We start from the raw sequence: 21,535 nt of genomic DNA, 5'->3' as shown, positions 1-21,535 counted from the left end.
TATACAGCTACGTTTATATAACGGGCGAGTTCCCTATCTGAACTCAATGATCTCAAGGATATGCCAAGCAGAGGCATACGGATAGAGGAAATTGTAAGGTAATATGAAGCTCAGTGGTTAGAGCACTCGCCTCGAATGTGAGAGACCTGGGTTCGATTCCCGGCAGGGCGAAATGTTGGGCAAGTTTCCTTACTCCACACGCCTGATAATAAACCCTCAAGAAGAAAAAAATAATAAATTGGTCACTTCAATCCACGACTGTTTGTGGGACACTGCTGTGCGCAATTGGCTGCCGCGTCAAGAAGATGTGAAAAGCACTATATCAAATGCAAGGATTATTATTATTTATTATTCATTTCTCAGATCTCTTGCACACCTTGGGGACTTTTTTTATCAGGGAGCAAATTGGTGCGTACAATAGTTTGCAACAGTTGATTGTTGTGCCGTTGGAAAACAACAGGCGCATACGTTTAGATTTCCAATAATTTGTGAGATTTAAATTTCTTGAGATTTATTGCATAAATCATATAAATGTGATATCAAAATACAATTTCAGCTGATATTGGTGAACTGCAGAAAACCATATTAGCATACATCTTAGTTGAAAACACAGTATAATAATAATAATTATCCTTGCATTTGATAAAGCACTTTTCACGTCTTCTCGACGTCTCAAAGCGCTTCACAGAATATACTGTAAAGTGAATTTATAAATACATCATGGTGAGATATGTATGTCAAATTTAGTATTTAGGCCCATAAAATTGTCCCTGCTTACAGATATTTATTGCATCAAATACTTGACCACGGCATATAATCTTTATTGTAAAGCATTTTAATAATATTATAAATGATACTTATTCTACTCATTTTGCCTTATCTGTAGGAAATAAGATTCAAGGAAAAGATACTGTGCAGGTGTAAAATATAATGCATTTATATTACGCTTTATTAGTGTTTGGTGCAAATCTTCCCTTGAGTTAAAGAAGTAAAACGTGAATTCTGATATGACAGCTTATCACACTGAAGCATCACAAACACAATGAGTTACTTTGAGTGTAGCAAGTCTTACGTCGATAAACATGACCAGCAATCTGCGCCAACAATGAGATGAATAACCAAATGCTGTTCCTTCAAACAATGTATGAGATCATTAAAGGTCCATGTTGCAAACTGGGTGTTCCTCTTCTCGAGCAGATAATATTAGGTTGGGGGGGATAGGAAGCATTAACCAAAGACCAGCTATTATTTCGTGAAAATAGCCAAGAGTATATTAATATTCATATACTATTTAAAAAAACTCACCTGCTTCTAAAACTGCCGCTGAGATTACTAATAGCAGCACAGACAGCACCAAATCATCAAGTCCAACAGAAAAGTCAAGGGCAACTTCCAGTTACTTTCTTGAGCAACCCAGATTTAGATATAAAACAACAATAAATTACATTTGTATAAGCACCCTTCACACGGGGAGGACGTCCCAAGGCGCTGGACAGTCAGAGATTTGGACCCGAGCAGGGGGTTGGGATCAGGAGGGGTGGAGGGCAGGGAGTGTAGAGGCAGGAGGGTGACCGAAGGTGTGGTCGAACAAGAGGGTCTTGAGTGCCTTGAAGGAGGCAAGGAAGGGAGCGAGGCGAAGGGATTGTGAGATGGAGTGCCACAGGGTGGGGGCGGAGGCTGAAGGCCCAACTGCCGATAGTGGGGCTTGGCCAGGCGGGGAACATGGAGTTCTCATTCCATTTTGGAAACATTTCACTGCGAAGAAAGTGACAAGTTGTTTACTCTCCTGTCTGTACTTTTAATAGTTCTTTAATCCATATGAACCACTATGAAAGTAACTGGCTTGCACTTTCTCAGTGACACATTGTTGATTGCATATTGCTGTTCAGCACGAAATGCTATTGGACAAAATCAGGCCAAGATGCTAATATGCTTCTTCCTGAAATAAGCGAAGATAAATAGATCACAATGGTCCCAATTTGTATCGCACCTTCACAGCAGAGTGACTTCAACCAAGCTAATGGCAGGACATCCTTGTTTACCTTTATGAAGGGCTGAATGCCAACAAGATAGGCTTGTGATGTTGATGTCATCTCATTTATTTTTAACTTGTTACCCAATTGTTCCCAGTCACACTACTCAAGTCACTTTCTGCCACTGTTTACACTGTTCTGGTTTTATTCATAGTGGGAGAGGGGGGAGCATTCCTCCTCTAAGGACATCAGCTATTGAGTTGGTACAACATGTAAGATTATGTTCCTATACAGTTAATTCCACAGTATTGATTTCTGAGTTGAATCCGTACCGTATTCATACCTAGAATAAAAGTTTACAGTAAATTGGTGCAACGGTCACATATCTTGTAAAATCAAAGCATTGAATCAAATTTTAAAACTGCCCGTTTGACAAAATAAGTCACTTTAATTCAATTAGCTTACATGAGCCATAAGGCATTTATACTATAGGGGAGAAAATATTTGGGAGCCTTTGTTTTGAGGTTCAAGAAGCTCTAAATACACTACCGAAAATATTGGCAAATATAATTTCAATTATCTGTCCCTTGGATGAGACAATAGAGTGATGTCCTGCCTCCCTTGACACTATTTGAAAAGAGAGGGAAGTTTCTCCTGGTTCCCTGGTCAACAATCCTCCGGATAAAATTGGTCATTCACTCCATGGCTGTTTGTGGGAGACTGATGTGTGCAATTTGGCTGCCGTTATCACCTACAAAATACACTTTACAGCAAATCCCGTGAAGCACTTTGAATCGTACTCCCGATTTGAAATGCAAAGAGAATTATGAAAAACGTAATTTATTAAATTGCTAATGTCACTAAAAGCGTGAAATGTATTACGATTATTTTATATATTACGCATTTATAGATTTTAGATGTAATCAATAAAAATACTCCCAAGGGCTATTCTCCTAACATATAATTGATCTTTTTATATATTTTATGCTTTTACGGTTTACGTGCTTGTGATCAGAATAATCCTTGCGTTTGTGATAGCGCCTGATCACGTCTTCAAGACGTCTCTGAGCGCTCCACGCAGTGTACCGCAGAGTGAAACGACCGCGTATATTTTGTGTCGGCGAAACCCGGCAGCCGATTGCGCTCGGCGGTGCCCCGCAAACAGTTACGTGGCTCGAAGCGACCAGTTTATTATTATTATTATTATTAATAATCAGCGGAGAGAGAAAGAGAGAGACACCGAAAATGGGTCAAGCCAAGAGCCAAGAGGCCAACATCTCCCCCTCCCCCTCCCCACCCCCACCACTCCAAAAAAAAATCCTCCTGGAGGCTGAGTGAGAGTGGTAGTGGCGTCCTCCAGGACTGAAGGTGGCGCTGTCGAGGGCGGCGAGAGACGGAGACGGAGCGACAGAGCGGTGTGGAGCAGGGGAGCGGGTGCCGAGGGGCTACTCTTGGCCAGTGTTTCAGGGAAGGGAGACGGAGAGAGAGATAGAGCGCGCGCGCGGGGGCTTCGTGTGGCGCCTCTCAGTCAGTGCGGTCCAAGTCCAGTCAGTCGGTCCAGTCAGTCAGGTCAGGTCCGGTGGGTGGTGGAGGCTCTGTGTGTGGGTGTGTGTGTGGGTGTGTGTGTGGGGGTCGGTAGGGCCTCGAGAGCGTAAACACCACCGTCCTCCCCTCCCCCACCCACTCACTCACCCCCTTTCACATCACATACACCCCGCATCGTCCCCCTCACCCCCACCTCCCCCCCCCACCCCCACCCCTTCTTTAGAGGAAGGCGGTTTTGTTTGTGTTTTTGTTTAAACTTCTTCCGTCTTATCTATTTATCTCTCTATCTCTTTATTTATCTCTATCTCTCTATTTATCTCTCTCTCTATTTATCTCTCTATCTATTTATCTCTCTCTCTCTTATCTATTTATCTCTCTCTGTCTTATCTATTTATCTCTCTATCTCTATATTTATTTATTCATTTTGTAAAAAAAAGATTTTGAAGCCGACGACACTGAACAGAGTCAGTCACAGAGAGAGACAGTCAGTCAGAGAGAGACAGTCAGTCAGAGAGAGAGAGAGACAGTCACAGAGAGAGAGACAGTCAGTCACAGAGAGAGACAGTCAGTCAGAGACAGTCAGTCAGAGAGAGAGAGACAGTCAGAGAGAGAGAGAGAGAGAGACAGTCACTACACAGAGAGAGAGAGAGAGAGAGACAGTCACTACACCAGAGAGAGAGAGAGAGAGACAGTCACTACACCAGAGAGAGAGAGAGAGACAGTCAGTCACAGAGAGAGAGAGACAGACAGTCAGTCACAGAGAGAGACAGTCAGTCAGTCAGAGAGAGAGACAGACAGTCAGTCAGTCAGGCCCCCCGGACACCCTCTCGGCCCCCCGCCATGCTCGCCCTCTTCAACAAGCTGCTGGACTGGTTCAAGTCTCTCTTCTGGAAGGAGGAGATGGAGCTGACGCTGGTCGGGCTGCAGTACTCGGGCAAGACCACCTTCGTCAACGTGATAGCGGTACAGTAGCACAGGCCCCGAGCCCGCCAGCCCCCCGCCAGGCCTCCTCCCGCCAGGCCTCCCCCCCCCCGCCAGGCCTCCCCCCCCCGTCAGGCTCCGGCCAGGTCTCCTCCCCAGGCCTCCCCCCTCCCTCACACACACACACTCTCTCTCGTGACGCCCTCCTTTCCTTTCCCTCTCACTCATCCTCTCCCCATTCTCTCTCTCACTCATCCTCTCTCCTTCTCCACACCCTCATTCCCTCTCTTCTCTCTCACACACACACACACACACGCACGGTCTCTCTCTCTCTCTCTACCACCCTCCCTCTCTCTAACACCCTCTCGCTCTCCTTCCCTCTCTCATTCTCTCTCCTTCCCTGTCTCACCCACTCATCCTTCCCTCTCTCACTCATCCTCTTCTTCCCTCTCACTCGTCCTCACTTCCCTCTCTCATTCACTCTCCTTCCCCTCTCTCACTTACTTCCCTTTCTTCTCACTCACCCTCTCCCCTTCCCTCTCCGACTCACACAAGGTCTCTCAATTTCTTTCTCCCTCTCACCTTCTCATCCTTGTCTCACATCCTCGCCCTCTCCCACCCTTCTCTCTCTCTCTCTCTCTCCCCCTCCCCTCACTCATACCCTCTTTCGATATCTCTCTCACACACCCTGTGTGTTTCTCTCTCTCTCTCTTCCTCTCACACACTCATCCTCTCTCTCTCACACAAAGGAAAGGCCCCACACCCCCCCCCAGTTATATACACACACACACACACACAGTTGGCAAATCGTTCACACACGTCCTTCCATTTCAAGGCTTACATCTCCTCCACACCATCATCGTCATCATCATCATCATCATCATTATTATTATTATCATGATCATTATTACTTATGTTTTTCAATTATTTTTTCGTAACCCCAGACAGTATCCTGGCTTTGTTTGATCCGCGTTTCATTTTCTGGTATTCCCATCGATCGCCAATTCATTTTGTGTTTTGTTTCTGTATATAAATAAAAAGAGAGACACACGCATTATATATATATATATATATATATATAAACATGGCTTCACACCCACCCCGATACCAAATAAAATATTTTGCAAAAACATGTGAAGACACCGAAGAGAGAGACGCAGGGCATTGTTTTTACATATATTTTGAATCTGTTTTAATCCGCTTGTAACTGAGTAATAATAATAATAGTAATGTTATATCTATACATATATATATATGTGTGTGTGTATGTGTGTGTGTATGTTAAATGGTTCCCCTGCCATTGTCCCCTCCCGGCTCCTCCCTTCTAAAAGAAAGTAATTTCTGTCCTTGGTTCAAATTTCTGTCCATGCCCAACTTAATGGCTGTTTGTGGGACATGGCTGTGCGCAAATTGGTTGCTGCAATGGCCTCCAAAATACATAGCAACCCTACTTTGCAGTAAATCCTTTGAAATGCTTTGAGATTTCTGTCTGACTTGAAAGGCATTGCATTAAATGCAAGGATTGTTATTATTATTCGGGATATAAATGTCATTTGTTAACTTGCTAATTTGTTTTGTAACCCTTCCAGGCCTTTTAGGATCTCCAAAAATAATGTCCTGTTTTATACAGCCTCCCCTCCAGCTATTCCTGACGTGGATGGTATCCATTTATTTCAGCTTCAGATACTCAGCAATTGAAATGCACATTTTTTTTAAAAAAATGAACAATACGAGCTTGCAAATTATCCTAAACGCACAATACTGCAGATGCTGAAAATCTGAAACAAAAACAGAAGGCGCTGGGAACACTCAGCAGATCAGGCAGCATCTATGGAGAAAGGAAAGTGAGACAACGTTTCGGGTCCACGACCCTTCGGTTCTGACGAAGGGTCATGGACCCGAAACATTGACCCATTTTCCTTTCTCCATAGATGCTGCCTGACCTGCTGAGTGTTCCCAGCGCCTTCTGTTTTTGTGTTGTAAACTATCCTACTTGCATTTGATACAACGCCTCAGGGATGGAGATGTGGAGGGAGCTGAGTAGGATCCGCTAAGGCTTCAGATAGCGCCAAAATGATGTGGTTAGGAACAGAATGGCAGAATCGAGTTGACCTGTCGTGGACTTGGTTGTCCGGGAAAATCCTCAGTACTCCCAAGACACAGACGATGACAGACCAGTCAGTTTAGTTCCTTGACAGCAACAAATTACATATGTATAGCGCCTTTCATGTCAGGAGCACGTCCCCAGGCACTAGACAGTCAGAGATCCACACCCAAGCTCGTGGTTGGGATCAGGAGGGGTGGAGGGTAGGGTAGGAGGGTTATTGAAGGCACGGTCGAAGAGGAGGATCTTGGGAAGGGTCTTGAAGGAGGCAAGGGAAGGGGCGAGGCGGAAGGACTGTGGGATAGAGTTCCAGAAGGTAGAGGGAAAGAGGCTGAAGGTCCAACACGAATGGTGGGGCGGGCAAGGCGGGGGACATGAAGCAGGCCAGAGCCCGCTGAGCGGAGGGAGTGGACAGATTGGTAGGGGGTCAGGAGGTCACAGAGGTAGGGAGAAGCAAGGCTTAGAGGGGAGAAGACCTTTCACTCAACTTCTGTTAACTGTTAATGATAAGCCTTGCAATTGATATAATGTCTGATCATTTTGTCGCGACGTCTCAAAGCGTGTAATCTTAGTGTGATCTTAGCTGAGTAAGACTGTGTTCTCAATGGCAAGTTGTACTTTTTAGCTCGTTAAACTCCAGTGTACACCCTGGGGTCCCCAAGCAACGGGTCTCGCCATTCTGTATGTGGAAAGTCTGGTTTCCATCCTCTTAGGTGTGGTTTCCGCATGTTGAGCTGACCAAAAACAACCTCGTAAAAAATAGATGCTGCATTTTGAACAGCAAACCCTCCCAGTCAGAATTATATCAGCTGTAATACATTTTTGAGAATGTGTGTAAGGCATGAAGTATAAAGGGGAGTTCTGACTGTACATGTAGCCATTATATCCTTTAGATTGTTTTCTATCCATAAATATTTTGAGCCTTTTTTTAAAAAAAAAGGACATTGCAGTGATAAACTCGTGACTGTTTAACTTGGCGATTCTGCTGTTTCTAGTGCAGGTATGGATTACTTGCAAGTGGTTTTAAAACTGATTAGGGTTTAGTTTAGCACATGACAGGACACCTTGTGTCATTTATATGATCATTTGGTCCTGCAGCGTATCTAATTCAATATCCTAGTATTCATGTTTAAATCCCTCCAACATTCTATCATCTGTATACTCTTTGGCAGTCCACACTCTCTCCTTTTCAAATGGCTCACCGTATTTGTGTGTCTGTCTGCACCCCACTCATTCCATTCTACCTTTCGGAAGCCGAGGCCAGGGATTCATCCTGCACACCACTACTATGGTTCCTTCCAATGCTAAGTACTCATCACTTGATCAGGTCTTTTAATACCTTAAATTGTTTCCACTTCTTGCTCGATATCGTCAACTGTAATAACAATAATCCTTGTATTTGATACAGCGCCTTATCACTTCTTTAAGACGTCTGAAAGGCATCACAGAATGTCCTGTAAAGTGTAATGACTGTGTTGTGTGAGCGAAACGAGGCAGACAATTATCTCAAATGCTGCAGTGTCTCAAAATAGACGTGAACAAATTATTATTATTTTCATTTTTTGTTAAGCAAAAAATTGCTAAGCTTTGAGACATTCTTTTGTGTGCATGTTGTAAGCAAAGGGATAGAGCTGAGTTAAATAGAGATGAAGGTGTGATGTTTAATGTTAATTTTTTTCTTATTCTAGCATTAAAAATAGTTGAACTCCTGTAAACAATGCTGAATACCTGTATATATTGCACTTTGTGTGCTTAATGTAGAGAATCAACTTACACATTAGAGCAACTTAAAATAATGAAAACCATAAAATGATAGTTTATAGGTTGAACTTTACTGGATTGGGTAAAGAACTTTGCACCGTTTAGAGCTTATATCAAACTAGTTCTACCAATTAAATGTGGAAGTTATGATTCACTAAACAAAGAGGAATTGCAAGGGGGGGGTTCTTTCACTCTCAAATAATTATTTGAATGTGTCTTCCTTATTTTTAAGTATCTTGTCTTTTGAATAAATTCTTAGTTAACGGAGTTGTCCATAGAGCATAGAAAAAATCATGACAGATTGAAGCAGTTGCACTCTGTTACATTAGGCTTTACCCATCAGAAAAGATACCTGTCTTGTTTTACTCTTGAGATTCCACTGAATTTATGTTAGGAAGTGTGCTGTTGATGTTCCATGAGGATTTCTCATCAAATGTCAGTAGAACATTTGATGTTCCTTCCACCCTCCAACTAATATTTTATTTCAAAAGAAAGGTTTCAAATACCTTTGAAATGAATATAAAGGTAAATATTTATGTTGAAAATATCAATCTTCCCACCTCCATAAAGCTCACTTGCCTTTTACTGGTAATTCTCTTTGCCAATCATTGTTTGTGAAAAAAAAANTTCCTTTTATTTTAAATCAATAAAAGCATAATGTGCTTTGGGAAAAGTTGAGATTCATATTAAGTGTAAGGCATAACTGCAAATTGTGTTATGTTAATTCAACATAATTTACTAAATTAACCTAAATCATTCTAAATATAACAAGGCTACCAGTTACAAATCGGTTTGATTCTTACTTTTCTGTAATTCTTGGTTTCATTTTTTAAAAAATGGATATGGTATTGCAGGGATGTTGATTAACTGTATATTATTCCGTTGTAATTATTTGATCACTCTTAGTTGCTAGTTTGCTCGATTGCTAATTGAGTAATAGACAAAAATGAATCGTGAGTAGATCAGAAAGGCCCAAGATTATGCCTTAGTATGCAGAATTAGCTAGATGGTGATAGTGAGTTGCATTCAGCATCTCTGTCTGAGGTCAGCCAGAGTTTTTACTCTAAATTCCTTCCAATAACCCTGCTGGAAAAGCATATATATGTGTACACCCTGCTGACATATGCTGTATAGGCCTGACTAAGGATGGTAAATGGTTTTGACAAAGTACCAAAGGACGACTGATGCTATGGACCTGCATGTTTTAACTTGCACTGTATTTATTGATCAGTGATACAATATTTCATGTTTTGCAGCTGTGTTATATGAAGAATCATGAACTTGGTTGCAATCCAAAGAGCTTGATACTCATTTTACGTCACAGGCCCCATGTGTTGCGAGGTGCAATATCGGTCAAATCAATGAACAGCGGCAGATTTGAGACAAAGTGAATTTAAGCGTTTCATGAGTGGTTGAGGATTACAGGCAGGTGGCAGATGACTTAAACAAACTACAGACAGTTACTCTACTGTTTTTACTGAAATGATCCAAACACCTTGATTACGTTAATTCCCTGTAATCCTTTCCAGTCACTGCGTTACACTCTGTTCTGAGGAATGTTTACAAGAAAGAGAAGAAGATTCAACTAGGGTCAAAAATTAGTTGCGAAGAGTAAATTACATTTATTTGAACTTGGATTCTCCGGTATTTTAGTACAGTTTAACTTGGCAGATTAATGTCAAATAATATTTGGATGGAAGGGTTCAAATGATATTTGTGTAGTTTATAAATGGATTCTGAACTCTTGCTATCGATTGTGCTTAATCTAGATTCCATTTGTCTTCCATTTCGTCTTTTTCTAAAATACATTCTAGTTACTATACAAAAACAATACAAAATTACATTTGTATAGAGCTTTTCACGTCAGGAGGATGTTCCAAGGCGATGGACTGACAGGGATTTGGACCCGGGGTGGGGGGTGGGGGGGGAGTTTGGGGTAAGGGAGGGTGGGAGGATGGCCGAAGGCACGGTTGAAGAAGAGGGTCTTGAGACAAATGATTTTGTTTCCTCCTCCACATTTTGCAGACTAAGTTCATTTCACTAGTGGGTGTCATCCCATCTATTTGCCCTGCAATGACACACTTGGGTATATGTTGTGCAACCTGTAATCCCATACGTATCTGATTCTGTTAAGCCATCTGTCATTTTTGCATACTGCAGAGTATGTGCCAGTTTGTGGATGTAACCAGCGTAAGAGCTTGGGTCAACCGACTGAACTGATAGGGAAGCGATTAACAGTGATGAGCAATAGGCGTGTGGTGTCATAAGTACAACAGTGCAAAGGTCATCTATGGGGCCTTTTTTTAAAAAAAACTGTACATGGCTCACACAAAATGGATACAAGAATATAGATTTTTTTTCTCTCCGTTTCTTCATCTTGTCTGCATAATGGCTTTGAGCCTGGAGGTTAGGTGGAGCACGTCAGACTGGGCAATTGCTTGGTAAAAGTAAAGTATTCCAAACTGCTGCACTACAATCTAAGGGCACACCGAAAGCGTGCAGATTGCAGATTTGAGAATCATTAGGCCGTGCACTCGCATCTTTTGACCTTTCGATTGTGAAAGAAGTGTACTTGTTTGTGCACCACTGATAGCCTATATTGGCCTGATGCTGTTAATGTGAGGGGAAATTGAATACTCTGCATCAGAGCTTCAGTTTTTTGACTGAAACAGTAACAGATCTGTATGCAGTAGGTTTGTTTCCACTGACCCGCTGAAAGTTTAATGTTCCAAAGGCTTGTGTTAGTTTGCTGGTTTCTGTGATATTTGAACCTACAGAAATAACTGATGTTACATGTTTAATTCTGTGTTCATGGCAATTTGCTGTTTTTTTAAAACTAAAGTGTTGTATGAACCTGTGTTGAGAAGCACCAAATTTGATGTGGAATTCAGGTGCAATTTACACTGCTGTGTGAAGTGCTGAGAATCAATAGCCCAAGAAAGTTCAACGTTTTGTTTTATAATAAGTCGTGCAGAAGACTTTGAATATAAGTTTACTACTTCGATAAGTTTACTAGCTCACTGAAGTAGTGTTTTCGCAGATTTGTTCTGAATTTATCCCCTTTTGATCGCAGGCCATGTCCTCTGGTTCTAGTGTTCTACAAGATAAAACCGCTCATCATGGTCTACATTATCTAGTCCCTTCAAGACCCTAATCGTATCACTCCACCTTCTCTGCTCCAGTGTGAACTTGCCCAGTTTACCTAATCGCTCCTCATAGTCCAGTCTCTCCAACTCCTCAATCATCTGGTTTGCCCTCCTCTGTATCCTCTCAATCGCTGCAATATCCTTCATATATTGCAATGGCCAGAACTGCATACAGTATTCCAAGTGCGGTCATACCACCAGTGATTTATAAAGTGGCAGGAATACCCCACTATTTCAGCCCAATGTTGCTCTTTTAATACAACCCAGCATCTGGTTTGCCTTACTCACTACTACCGAGCACTGTTGCAATAGCTGCAATTTATTGTCAGTCCGGACACCTAGGTCCTTCTCATTTTCCGTGCAGATTTTCTTTTCATTTAAAGAATACTCCCTTCCTGGATTTTTTGTCTCCATGTGAAGTACTTTGCGTTTCTCTACATTAAATTTTAATAAACTGATATTGACTATCTGTTATCATTTTATTACTATCCAGATGCTCCGTGATCTTATTTTTAACAAGAATCGCCATAACTTTACCCACAATGCATTCACTTTATTCCATTGAAAGGCTTTTCTACCACAACACTGTCTATTCAGTTTTCTTAAAGTATTTTTGCTTTTATACCAACAGTGTGGACAGTTCAGTGAAGATATGATACCAACTGTGGGATTTAACATGAGAAAAATAACCAAAGGAAATGTTACCATCAAGGTACAATGGTCACTTTATGAAAGTTGCAGTTTTTCTTTTAATGGGTTGAACCAAGACCATGTAATATGTTTAATGATGAATAACCGTGGAGTTATCCACAAAATAAAAACCCTGTTATATTTCTGTGTTTGTGTTTTTTGGGCGGGGGAGGGGATCTTTATTTTTCATGTCAATAAACTGAACTGGGAGGAGGGGGGCTGATTTGGTGAAGAAAAAAGTGGGTAATTCTATGAATATTACCAACAAATTATAGACTGAGAATATTCCCTGAAAGTTGTTCTGTGTGTACCTTTACTTCACTGAGATTACCTATGAGCATGTGATTTGCACCTCCATTGGCATTTTTGGTGGAAAAAAAGTACAACTTGAGAAAATAAAGGCAGTTGACATGAATATAACAAGGGATTCACATGGGTTAGGAGCAATACAACTTTATTCCTTTGTGTCAGCATTACTTTATAACAATGTATATTATATATTCATTGAGCCTTGTTAAACCATTATCTTTAGCTTTGGGATATCGGTGGACAGCCTCGATTTAGAAGCATGTGGGAGCGATATTGCAGGGGCGTCAGTGCCATTGTGTAAGTATTGCTCCTTGAGTTTCTTAGTTAAGAAACGATGATAGTCATTTTTCCAGTTGATGATTGTTCTTTAGGACAAAGAATTCAAGCAGCACAGCACAGGTGCCTAAAATAGCCTCCTTCGGCTCTTCGCAGATGGTTTCCACCCACTTCCAAGTATTTGAATTTTTGCCCAATACTCTACTAATCTCTCTTATTCGTCTAACAGTGCCTTTAAGGTGCTGAAACTGGGTATTAGAACTGATTTGAAAAATTCCATACTGGCTAGAATCTCGGTGTTTCATTGATTTTCGGACCCACGTCACTCAGTTGCTTTCTCATACCAATAATATAGCCAGAGAAGTCCGAAAAGGTCTTGTAAATCGTAAATTCTCTTTGCCGCATAAAATTTGTTCTGCGGTGACTGAATGAATATACATGACCCACATTTAGGTTGGCTGTAGTGTGGAGCTTGTTAATCATGCCTAGAGTTACAGGAAAATGTGTTGTCTTCCAATTTGACATAGGTCCAATTACTATCTCTTATCTTAACTACTGTAATTCAGGATTAGGAGGAATTTTTGATTTTAGGTGCAGCGAGCCAGTGCCACTTTAAACTGCTTTGACTAAAGAAAATAGCAGTCCGTTTTGTCCGATTCCAATTTAATACTATTTGGCGTTGATGCCTTCTTATCCTGCTGTAACCTGATTGAAAATGTATCGGGCTATCCATCCCAATAAACCACAGAACGTTCATAGAATCATAGTTACACAGCAAAGAAGGACGCCATTCGGCCCATTGTTTCTGTGCCAGGCCAGAGAGTGAAGGCACAATGTTCTTGTACCTTCACTCTCTGGTACCTCTCTGACTTCCTCACTCCCCAATCCTGCTCGACTGGCACTGGCATCCTAATCAGTATATACTCTGTGTATAATTTATGCAAACTGTATTTTAATGTAGCTATCTAAGTTATGCACGGACCTCTCGAGTTATATTAAAAAAAGTGTTTTGATTCAAAAATGCAAATATTCCTGTACTATTTTAATGACCACCATATTCTGTGCATTTTTTAGGTACATGGTGGATGCTGCAGACCACGAGAAGATTGAAGCTTCAAAGAATGAGCTGCATAATTTATTAGATAAACCACAGTTACAGGGCATCCCAGTAAGTCTCTTCCTTTTGAACTTCTAATAAAAGATGTGTAGAGTTTTGCTGAATATTTAAGAAAAAAAAAGAAAAATCTTCAAAGTGTTAAGCTGGTAAACTTGACCAGTTGCAATCGATTCTTGGGATTTTAATTCAGGGATTTGAAGTGGGATACATTGGGCAAATAATTCTATTGATTTTGAAACTTGGTAAATAATAATAATAATCCTTTAATTTGATATAGTGCCTTATTACTTTTACAAAGGAAAGGCGTCATAACTTCTAGGCTATATAAATTGTGCAGTACTTTTGGGGCTGAAGAAGCAAGTCATCATGCAGTTGCTAATCATAGTTTCCACCATGTGACATTGATGCAGACAAAAGATCAGTGTTGGTGGATATGTACAGCTAATGGATGCCTAGCTGTTCCTACAATTGTGTCATCTTGAATTTGAACTTGATCAGTGTTTTAGCCAATAATAGTGCGATGGCTGCTGACTTTGTGTAAGTATTCAGTTGATCTAGTCACTGATCTAGACTGACTCATTACCAATAAGATTCCATGTATAAGATAATGAGAACCATAGAACAATCAAAGCAATTTTACAGTTCAGAAAGTAAAGGGCACTTGAAAGATCATCTCTTTAACAATTTGTTTCATTATTATTTGAGATTTATGCACGGATTGGATGATGACATAGTCTGTGATGCACCGAGTTGTGCAAGGTGTGTGAAAGGAGAGAGTTTGCTCAGACCGATGGAATCAAATGGCCATTCCATGCTTCTATTAAGACCAACAAAACAGCATCACACTGCACTTGACAACCATTACTTGTGAAGTGCATTGAGAATAATAATAATAATACTTGCATTTGAGACAGCGCTTTTCACATCTTCTAGACGTCTCAAAGCACTTCACAGAATAGATTGTAAAGTGAATTGCCTGTATATTTGTGGGCAGCGGTCAATTTACAATGTGTTCGAGGTTGTTCTTTCCCTGCTGAAATGAGTGTAATCCCAGAATTACCAGTGGTCCTATATTACTAATAATTTTAACCAAGTCAACCATCATTCCTTGGAAAACTATCAAACCAACTATGATAAAGAAGCTAAAGCTATAATTTTCTTTCTTTCTCTTTCTGAGTCTTACTTTACTCTGTCTGTCTAGCTTTCTCTCTTTCTCACTGTTTCTCTCTTATCTCTTTCATCTGTTTCTTACTCTCACTAATTTATTTTTTCTGTCTCATGTACTGATTTTTCTCCCCATCTTTAACCCTATACTGGGTACTGCTAAATAAATGCTTGTCACTATGCTATGGGCAAACACAAGTCTAGATCTGCGTGTATGGCTGCAAGATTTCAAGCCCCATGATTTACCCATACAGTCTGATGTGGTTGATTGTCATGTGAATATACAGTATCTTGAGTCCTAAAGGCAGAAGTGCAGTTAGGTGTATTTGTTTCACATGGGTGTTAATGACAGCTTCAAAATTATGAGCTTGAAGAGTAGATATTTAGAAATAGGCAAAAATAGGCAACGAAATTGGTTAGAACGCTTATTTTCAACTCTTGACATTGGGGTTTGATTCTAGGCCGGAAGACCTTTACGTCAGTCTTCTTACCATAAGGATGCTGAGGGAAACTTGAGATGTCTAAGCTAAGTTTCCAGGGGCCACAAGTTCACAGTACAAGCCTATACTGATGCAGTTTTAAAATGTTTGTGAATATGATCACAGTCATCAACTTAACTACCTTCAAGGAACAAATGGTCTAAATGTAACTGCATGTCTGAGCAGGTTGGTTTGAGCAATGTGGAGGGAGTTTTGCGGTAGATGTATTTATGATACTACCTTGAGCATTTGATCCCGGTGATAACACCATGTTCCTTAGTACTGATCCAATATTGCTTTTTGTCACCGGCATGACATTTGTGCAGAAGGATTAAAATTAAAAACAAAATTGCCTTGGTTTAAATTGCGGCCTTCACATCTTTCTAAGGTACATCTCCCACCCATTGTTGTCTGTAGCTATAAAAGTAATAATACATGAAAATGACAAAAAGCTTCCCAAAATACACGTTGCTTCACTCTTGACAGATCTATAATTACTGTGCTTTGGCAATCAGAATTTTTACTGTAAAAAGTCTAGTTAATCCATAAACACTGCTGTAATTATTCATGCATCATTTCCCAAATAGCTTCTTTGACTACTCTGCTAGTATTAAATCATATTAATTATGAAAAATATATAGATATTTTATTCTAAACATTATTCAATTGAGGTTTGCTTGTGACTTCACCAGTGCTTGAAATTTAATACTTTTGTCCATTAAAAAGAACTGGATTAAACTTGCATTCATTACTGACTCTCTGTCAGAATTGTGCATATCCATATTTCATGTTTTAAATGGATTAACATTGGTATTCAATAAGCTTGGCATTGTTAACAGTTTAATGGAAAAATGCTTTGGATACATTCTTGGATCCCGTATCTGTTAATACAATATTACTATTTCTATAAACTCCTTGAAAGTAAGATTTTTCTGTACTAAATCTGTCATAATGCACGATATATAGTTATAGAGTACTTTCTCTGGAAGGCTGCTACTGAAACAGAATATTACCGTTCGGAATCTTTTCGTACTGTTACAAATCTTTTTATAACTTTGGCGGGTAAAAGCTAACCCCTCACGTTTTTATCTTGATAGTTTCTAATTTCATTTGAACTATCCGCTCCATGTAAGATCACTGGGGGAAATACACAAAGTATAATCAGAACATTGTATTGAATCAGAGGTAACTGCATCAGGCAGTTTGTTTTCAGACTATGTATGGAGCCATCTGCTGGCGAAACAGTACATATCTTCCAATAGCACTTTCTCCATTGAGTAACTGAAAATTGCATTACTCTTCCATTTTCTAGCTTTCATCCATTTTAGCTAGTAGGTAGCTTCCCCGGATTATCTGGTAACAAAACAAAATGCTATTGATCTCACCAGAGCAGTTAGTAAGAGACATTCTATTCGGTACCTGGAAATTAAACATTCTGAGAATTTACTATATACATTAAAGTAAATTGATTTTTGTGTATATATTAAGGGGAGGGAGAAGAGAAGAAGTATTTTCAGTTTAAATTTCTGACAGTAGGTAAGTTAAAGTAGTTTCAAAATTATTTAACCTCGTAGCAGAAGCATTTGATATAATTTCCCTCCTTTGCAAATTCCTGTCATTTGTGGTGTCTAAATTGCCCCAAAGCCCCAAGGACCTGCTGCAAGTAGTACAGTTTGGCAATCATTTTTGCATCTGGGAGATAGCTGAGGGTGAAAGGTAAATTGATTCCTTGCTGACTCTTAACCGTCGCATAACACAAAGTAGGATGCTGATCTACGTTGCTCCCTGTGGATTCACAAGGGCAACGTCTTGTTAAAAATAAATAAGGGAGAGGGAATCGTATTAAGTTGTAGATGTTTTGCTGTAGCGTAGTTATAATGGGTGAGGATACCTTTTTTCCAGAAGAAGTAACTCCATCATATCTTGCACATTCTTTTTTATTCTTTGTAATTATTCATTCGCAATTGTGTTTGATATCTTTGTTACTAGGTGGGGGCTGTCTCTGTATTAAAGGGGCTGTTTGGCAGCTGTGCTAACTAAACTCGCCCCCTTTCCCATGATTTGTAGAACACACCAGGTTTTAAAGGTTGCGTCAATGAGACTGGTTAAATATTTGACCACGTTCTAGATGTTGGGCTTATTACTCTCTATTGTATCACTTTAGGTACTAGTTCTTGGCAACAAGCGAGATTTGCCTGACGCGTTGGATGAAAAAGAACTTATTGAAAAAATGTGAGTGTTGTACTTGCAAACTTTCAGCCATTATCTTCCAACACAGAAAATGTTCCTGTGTATCTTTTAAAAAAAGACAATTGCAAATTAACTGTTTGGCCACAGTAGTGGCGTTCATTTCATACAGAATATTTCAGTTTTAAAAAAAATCATTTCACAAATCTTAAATTATACGGGAAATCTTTTTCACTTGCTTTTATTAATTTTATTATATACCTTTTCCCAGTTCTGTTGATAGACACCCTCTTGTTTTTATATATGTTCACTAGTTTCTTGTCCAGACTTTTACAATTGCTCTGATTAAGTAATCCTCTAGAAAAGAGGGGTATTCGAGAGCATGGGGAAAGCACAGGGAATTGGGATTAATGATGGCATCTTGGAAGAAGCAATGAAAAAATGAGCTGAATTGCCTTCTCCTATGTCGTACATTTCTATGGTTTTAATTAAGAGTTTCATTTTCAATTAAAAGGATACAGTAATTAAATTTAACCCAAATTCTATTTTGCTTGAAAAATCTAGTAATCTAAAAAATGAATGTTCCAAATGTACAAACTAATTAAAAGTCAAGTCTGCAGTTGAAAATAATACACATCTATGGTTGACTTTTTATTTCTGTTTGAGCCACCCTTCCAGCTGCCATCTCTCCTTGTCCCATTTTATTAAATTTGCATAACAGTAATTGCACTAATTATTGAAACTGGGGTGTTTTATACCTCTTAGGAGCTCATTATTTTAAACCTAAATTTATAACTTGGATGGTAAAGTTATGTACCCTTTTCATCAGCCTTTAGAAATGAAAATGTTTCACAGATCTGCAATCGAAACGTGTCTTGTTTTGCAAAGCAAAAAAAATAACATTTGGTTTATAATCCTAATAGTTCTGAAAGAAATTCTATACCCAAATGTCTATTCCACTTCTACATGGAAATGATGCTTCAGTCTCTGGGCGCCAGTATTTAAATATATTTCTTCTTCAATAAAACTATCTAAAAGATGTCTTTCTCAGAATTTTCATAATTTTATAAAGATTTAACTATGTATTTTGTACAAATAGTTGTTGGATTTTTTTTAACGCAAAGTTTAAATTTAAATTTTTCTGCTTGAAGCTGTGTTTTGCATTTGTTTGATCTGATGTATTTACCCCCGGGTATATTTTTTCCATGTAATTATTTTTATTGTTGTCATTTCTTACCGAGATTTTTTTTTAAATGTTGACTGTTTTTTGTTGAATTAGGAATCTTTCAGCAATCCAAGATCGAGAAATCTGTTGTTACTCCATCTCCTGCAAAGAAAAGGATAACATTGGTAAATATTTTGTCATCTGGTTGAACAGGGAATCAAGTGTATACTGTAAAGTAGATTGAGTGTGTATTTTGTGGATGAAACTATATGAATCTATAAACTATATAAATGCGAGTTGTTGAAGGTGGCGTAAATGCTGGCAATTAGTAGTTGGGCCATATGGGCTGTTTTCGGCTATAATCTATGTATGTAGTGCGGTTTTAAATTTGAAACCTTTTCTTTCAGATATAACACTACAGTGGCTCACTCAGCATTCAAAGACCAAACGAAGCTGAGAAAAAAGGATGTTGATTTCTTATTCATACCCAGGACCTGCTGTAGTTAATGCAGACCTCCCTTTCTCCCTCCCTGGAACAAAAGTCTAGAAAGCTATCTTAACACTGAGGTCAAATTAATGTTTTTATCATAAAGAGTGTTTGACATTGTTTTGCACTGTTGTTGTTTTTTTAAAAATATATATATATAAATAAGCAAAGTTACTAAATCTGACCTTGTGAAGCATAAAATGTTTACCACTGTCCGTTTAGAAAAAGGGGTTTTGTTTTTGTATAAATGGGGCCTTTTTTTATTTTTAATACGCATGCCTATAAAGCCCCATTGCACAATGGAACTCCTCATCCCAAGATGCCATAAGTTGCAGGAAGCACATTTACATCCCATTGCATCAACTCAGGCCAGCGTGAGGTAGCCCAATTGTGCATCTCGGCAAACCTACCTTTGTTTCATTATTGCACCTAACAAGCCTCCTTTTGGCCGGTTCAACTTGAAAAAAAATTGTGGATAGCCTTTTGTTGGTCACCGATTTTTTTTTTTAAAAAGAACATAAATGAATCAATGCAGATAATTTACAGAATAATTGAGATCCGAGTCCATTTTATCTTCAAGTATGACATATTTAAAATCTCAGATGAGGAGACTGTTGCTGGTAAAGGACGGAGGGGATAATACATGGTCACCCATGTAATCTGCCATATAAATATAGATATATATATTAAAAAGGTACTGAATGCCTTACTGATCCACTACAATAAAATAATCTTCATACCCTTCCAATAATAGTATTATTGACATAATCAAATACCTGGTGTCAATAACTTTATGTACTTAATGAAGATCTTTAGTTGCTTTGGAAATTAAGTTGCCAGCAATTTCTTGTACGAACATGACGGGAAGGTGTTAAAACAGTCCGAGTTCTTGTATGTATTATGTTACTTTACCCCTTAATTGTATTTATTGCCTTGAAATTTCCTCTGGTTCACCGATCCTGTACATATTGTATGATGGAGAGGCTTAGATTTGACTTGGCCAGATCATTTCCAGTCATGACAGAAAGGCAGACTGAGACCGTTTCTATCTTTATTATATTTAACAAATTATTCTCTATTCTTGCATTTGCTTGGCATGGAACATGAGCAATGTGACCTCATAAGAGTAGCACTCCCGCCAGTCCAGTGAAGAAGCCAGTACAGATTTCACTGATAATCTTGCCATGTACACATTATAAATTGTGTCTATGCTTCGTAGCTCCGAAATTATTTGATGAACTTTTTTTTGTACAGTAATTTTTTTTTAAAAATCCTCAGGATGGGGAAATGAGACAAACTACTGCTATCCACTTTTTATTTTTTTTCCTGCTTTTTAGCCTGCATGTTCTCTTGATGTATTTTAATACTTGCTGCTGTTTAATAGCACATCCCTATAGGTGCACATTGAAATATTTTTACTTTTGACAGGTATTATACCAGGTGATAAGCTTGTTTTTATTGTGACTTGCCTTTTAATAAGTTTACAATCTGTGTTTAATTGCAGTTTTGTACATACAGATTTAAACCAAATCGTTGAAATTTTTAAAAACTTACAAATGAATTTGTGATAAATATTGTATTAGATAGTAATTTGCTTCAATACAGGTACTTGGCTGTGAAAGCTTGTGGTTAGCGGTATTTGCTGCATTATCTGTCTATTATATGAGGAGAATGATGGACTAATAGCTTGTAGTATGTTTTTCTTTCTTGAACTGTGACGATTTTAAGTGAATCCTTTTTCCAGCAGTTTTAAGAAACCGGTAAATATTGAAGTTAATGCATAATGTGTCCTATAATAATAGCTTGTTGACCTGTACAGTCAACTTGTCAACTTGTCCTGCGGGTGATTAATGTACTGTTGCTCTTGTCATTTGATGAAGCTAGTGCTGTAATAAACGCATCCACACAAAGCTGCTTGGCTCCAGTAATCTCACTTTTTGAAATAGTATTTTGGGTCCGATATGCAAGATTTTGTTTGTTTTGTTTCTTTACTCTTCCACTTGGATTTCATAGAATTATGCAGCACAGAAGGAGGTCATTTGGCCCATTGTATCTGTGCCAGCTCTTTTAAAAGAGCTATCCAAAGCAATCCCACTCCCCTGCTCTCTCCCCATAGCTCTGCAAACTTGTCATTTTATTTTGTTATTTTATATTTACAGAGGTTTATATTCTTATATTTTCTGTAGATCTCTACCGTTTTGTAAAATGAAG

At 39.1% G+C, this 21,535-nt stretch overlaps 1 protein-coding gene across 2 annotated transcripts; it reads left to right on the top strand.

Moving 5' to 3' along the window:
* The first annotated feature begins 4,290 nt into the window (after nt 1-4,290).
* On the top strand, nt 4,291-21,234 carry LOC103179109 (ADP-ribosylation factor-like protein 8A). 2 transcript variants are annotated; one of them, XM_007894208.2, is made up of 7 exons: nt 4,297-4,481; nt 12,082-12,162; nt 12,673-12,746; nt 13,800-13,893; nt 17,650-17,717; nt 18,952-19,022; nt 19,245-21,234. In XM_007894208.2, the coding sequence occupies exons 1-7, from the start codon at nt 4,359-4,361 to the stop codon at nt 19,292-19,294; spliced, it is 561 nt and encodes a 186-aa protein (XP_007892399.1). In that variant the 5' UTR covers nt 4,297-4,358; the 3' UTR covers nt 19,295-21,234. The 2 variants fall into 2 exon arrangements, with proteins under 2 accessions (XP_042198077.1, XP_007892399.1); XM_042342143.1 differs by lacking the exons at nt 17,650-17,717; nt 19,245-21,234 and having other exon boundaries at nt 4,291-4,481; nt 18,952-19,017.
* Nucleotides 21,235-21,535: the final 301 nt, after the last annotated feature.

The sequence above is a fragment of the Callorhinchus milii genome, unplaced genomic scaffold (genome assembly GCF_018977255.1).
Source record: "Callorhinchus milii isolate IMCB2004 unplaced genomic scaffold, IMCB_Cmil_1.0 Scaffold19, whole genome shotgun sequence".
Taxonomy (NCBI): domain Eukaryota; kingdom Metazoa; phylum Chordata; class Chondrichthyes; order Chimaeriformes; family Callorhinchidae; genus Callorhinchus; species Callorhinchus milii.
Note: the sequence above shows the minus strand (reverse complement) of the source record. Positions and strands in the feature narration are given on the sequence as shown.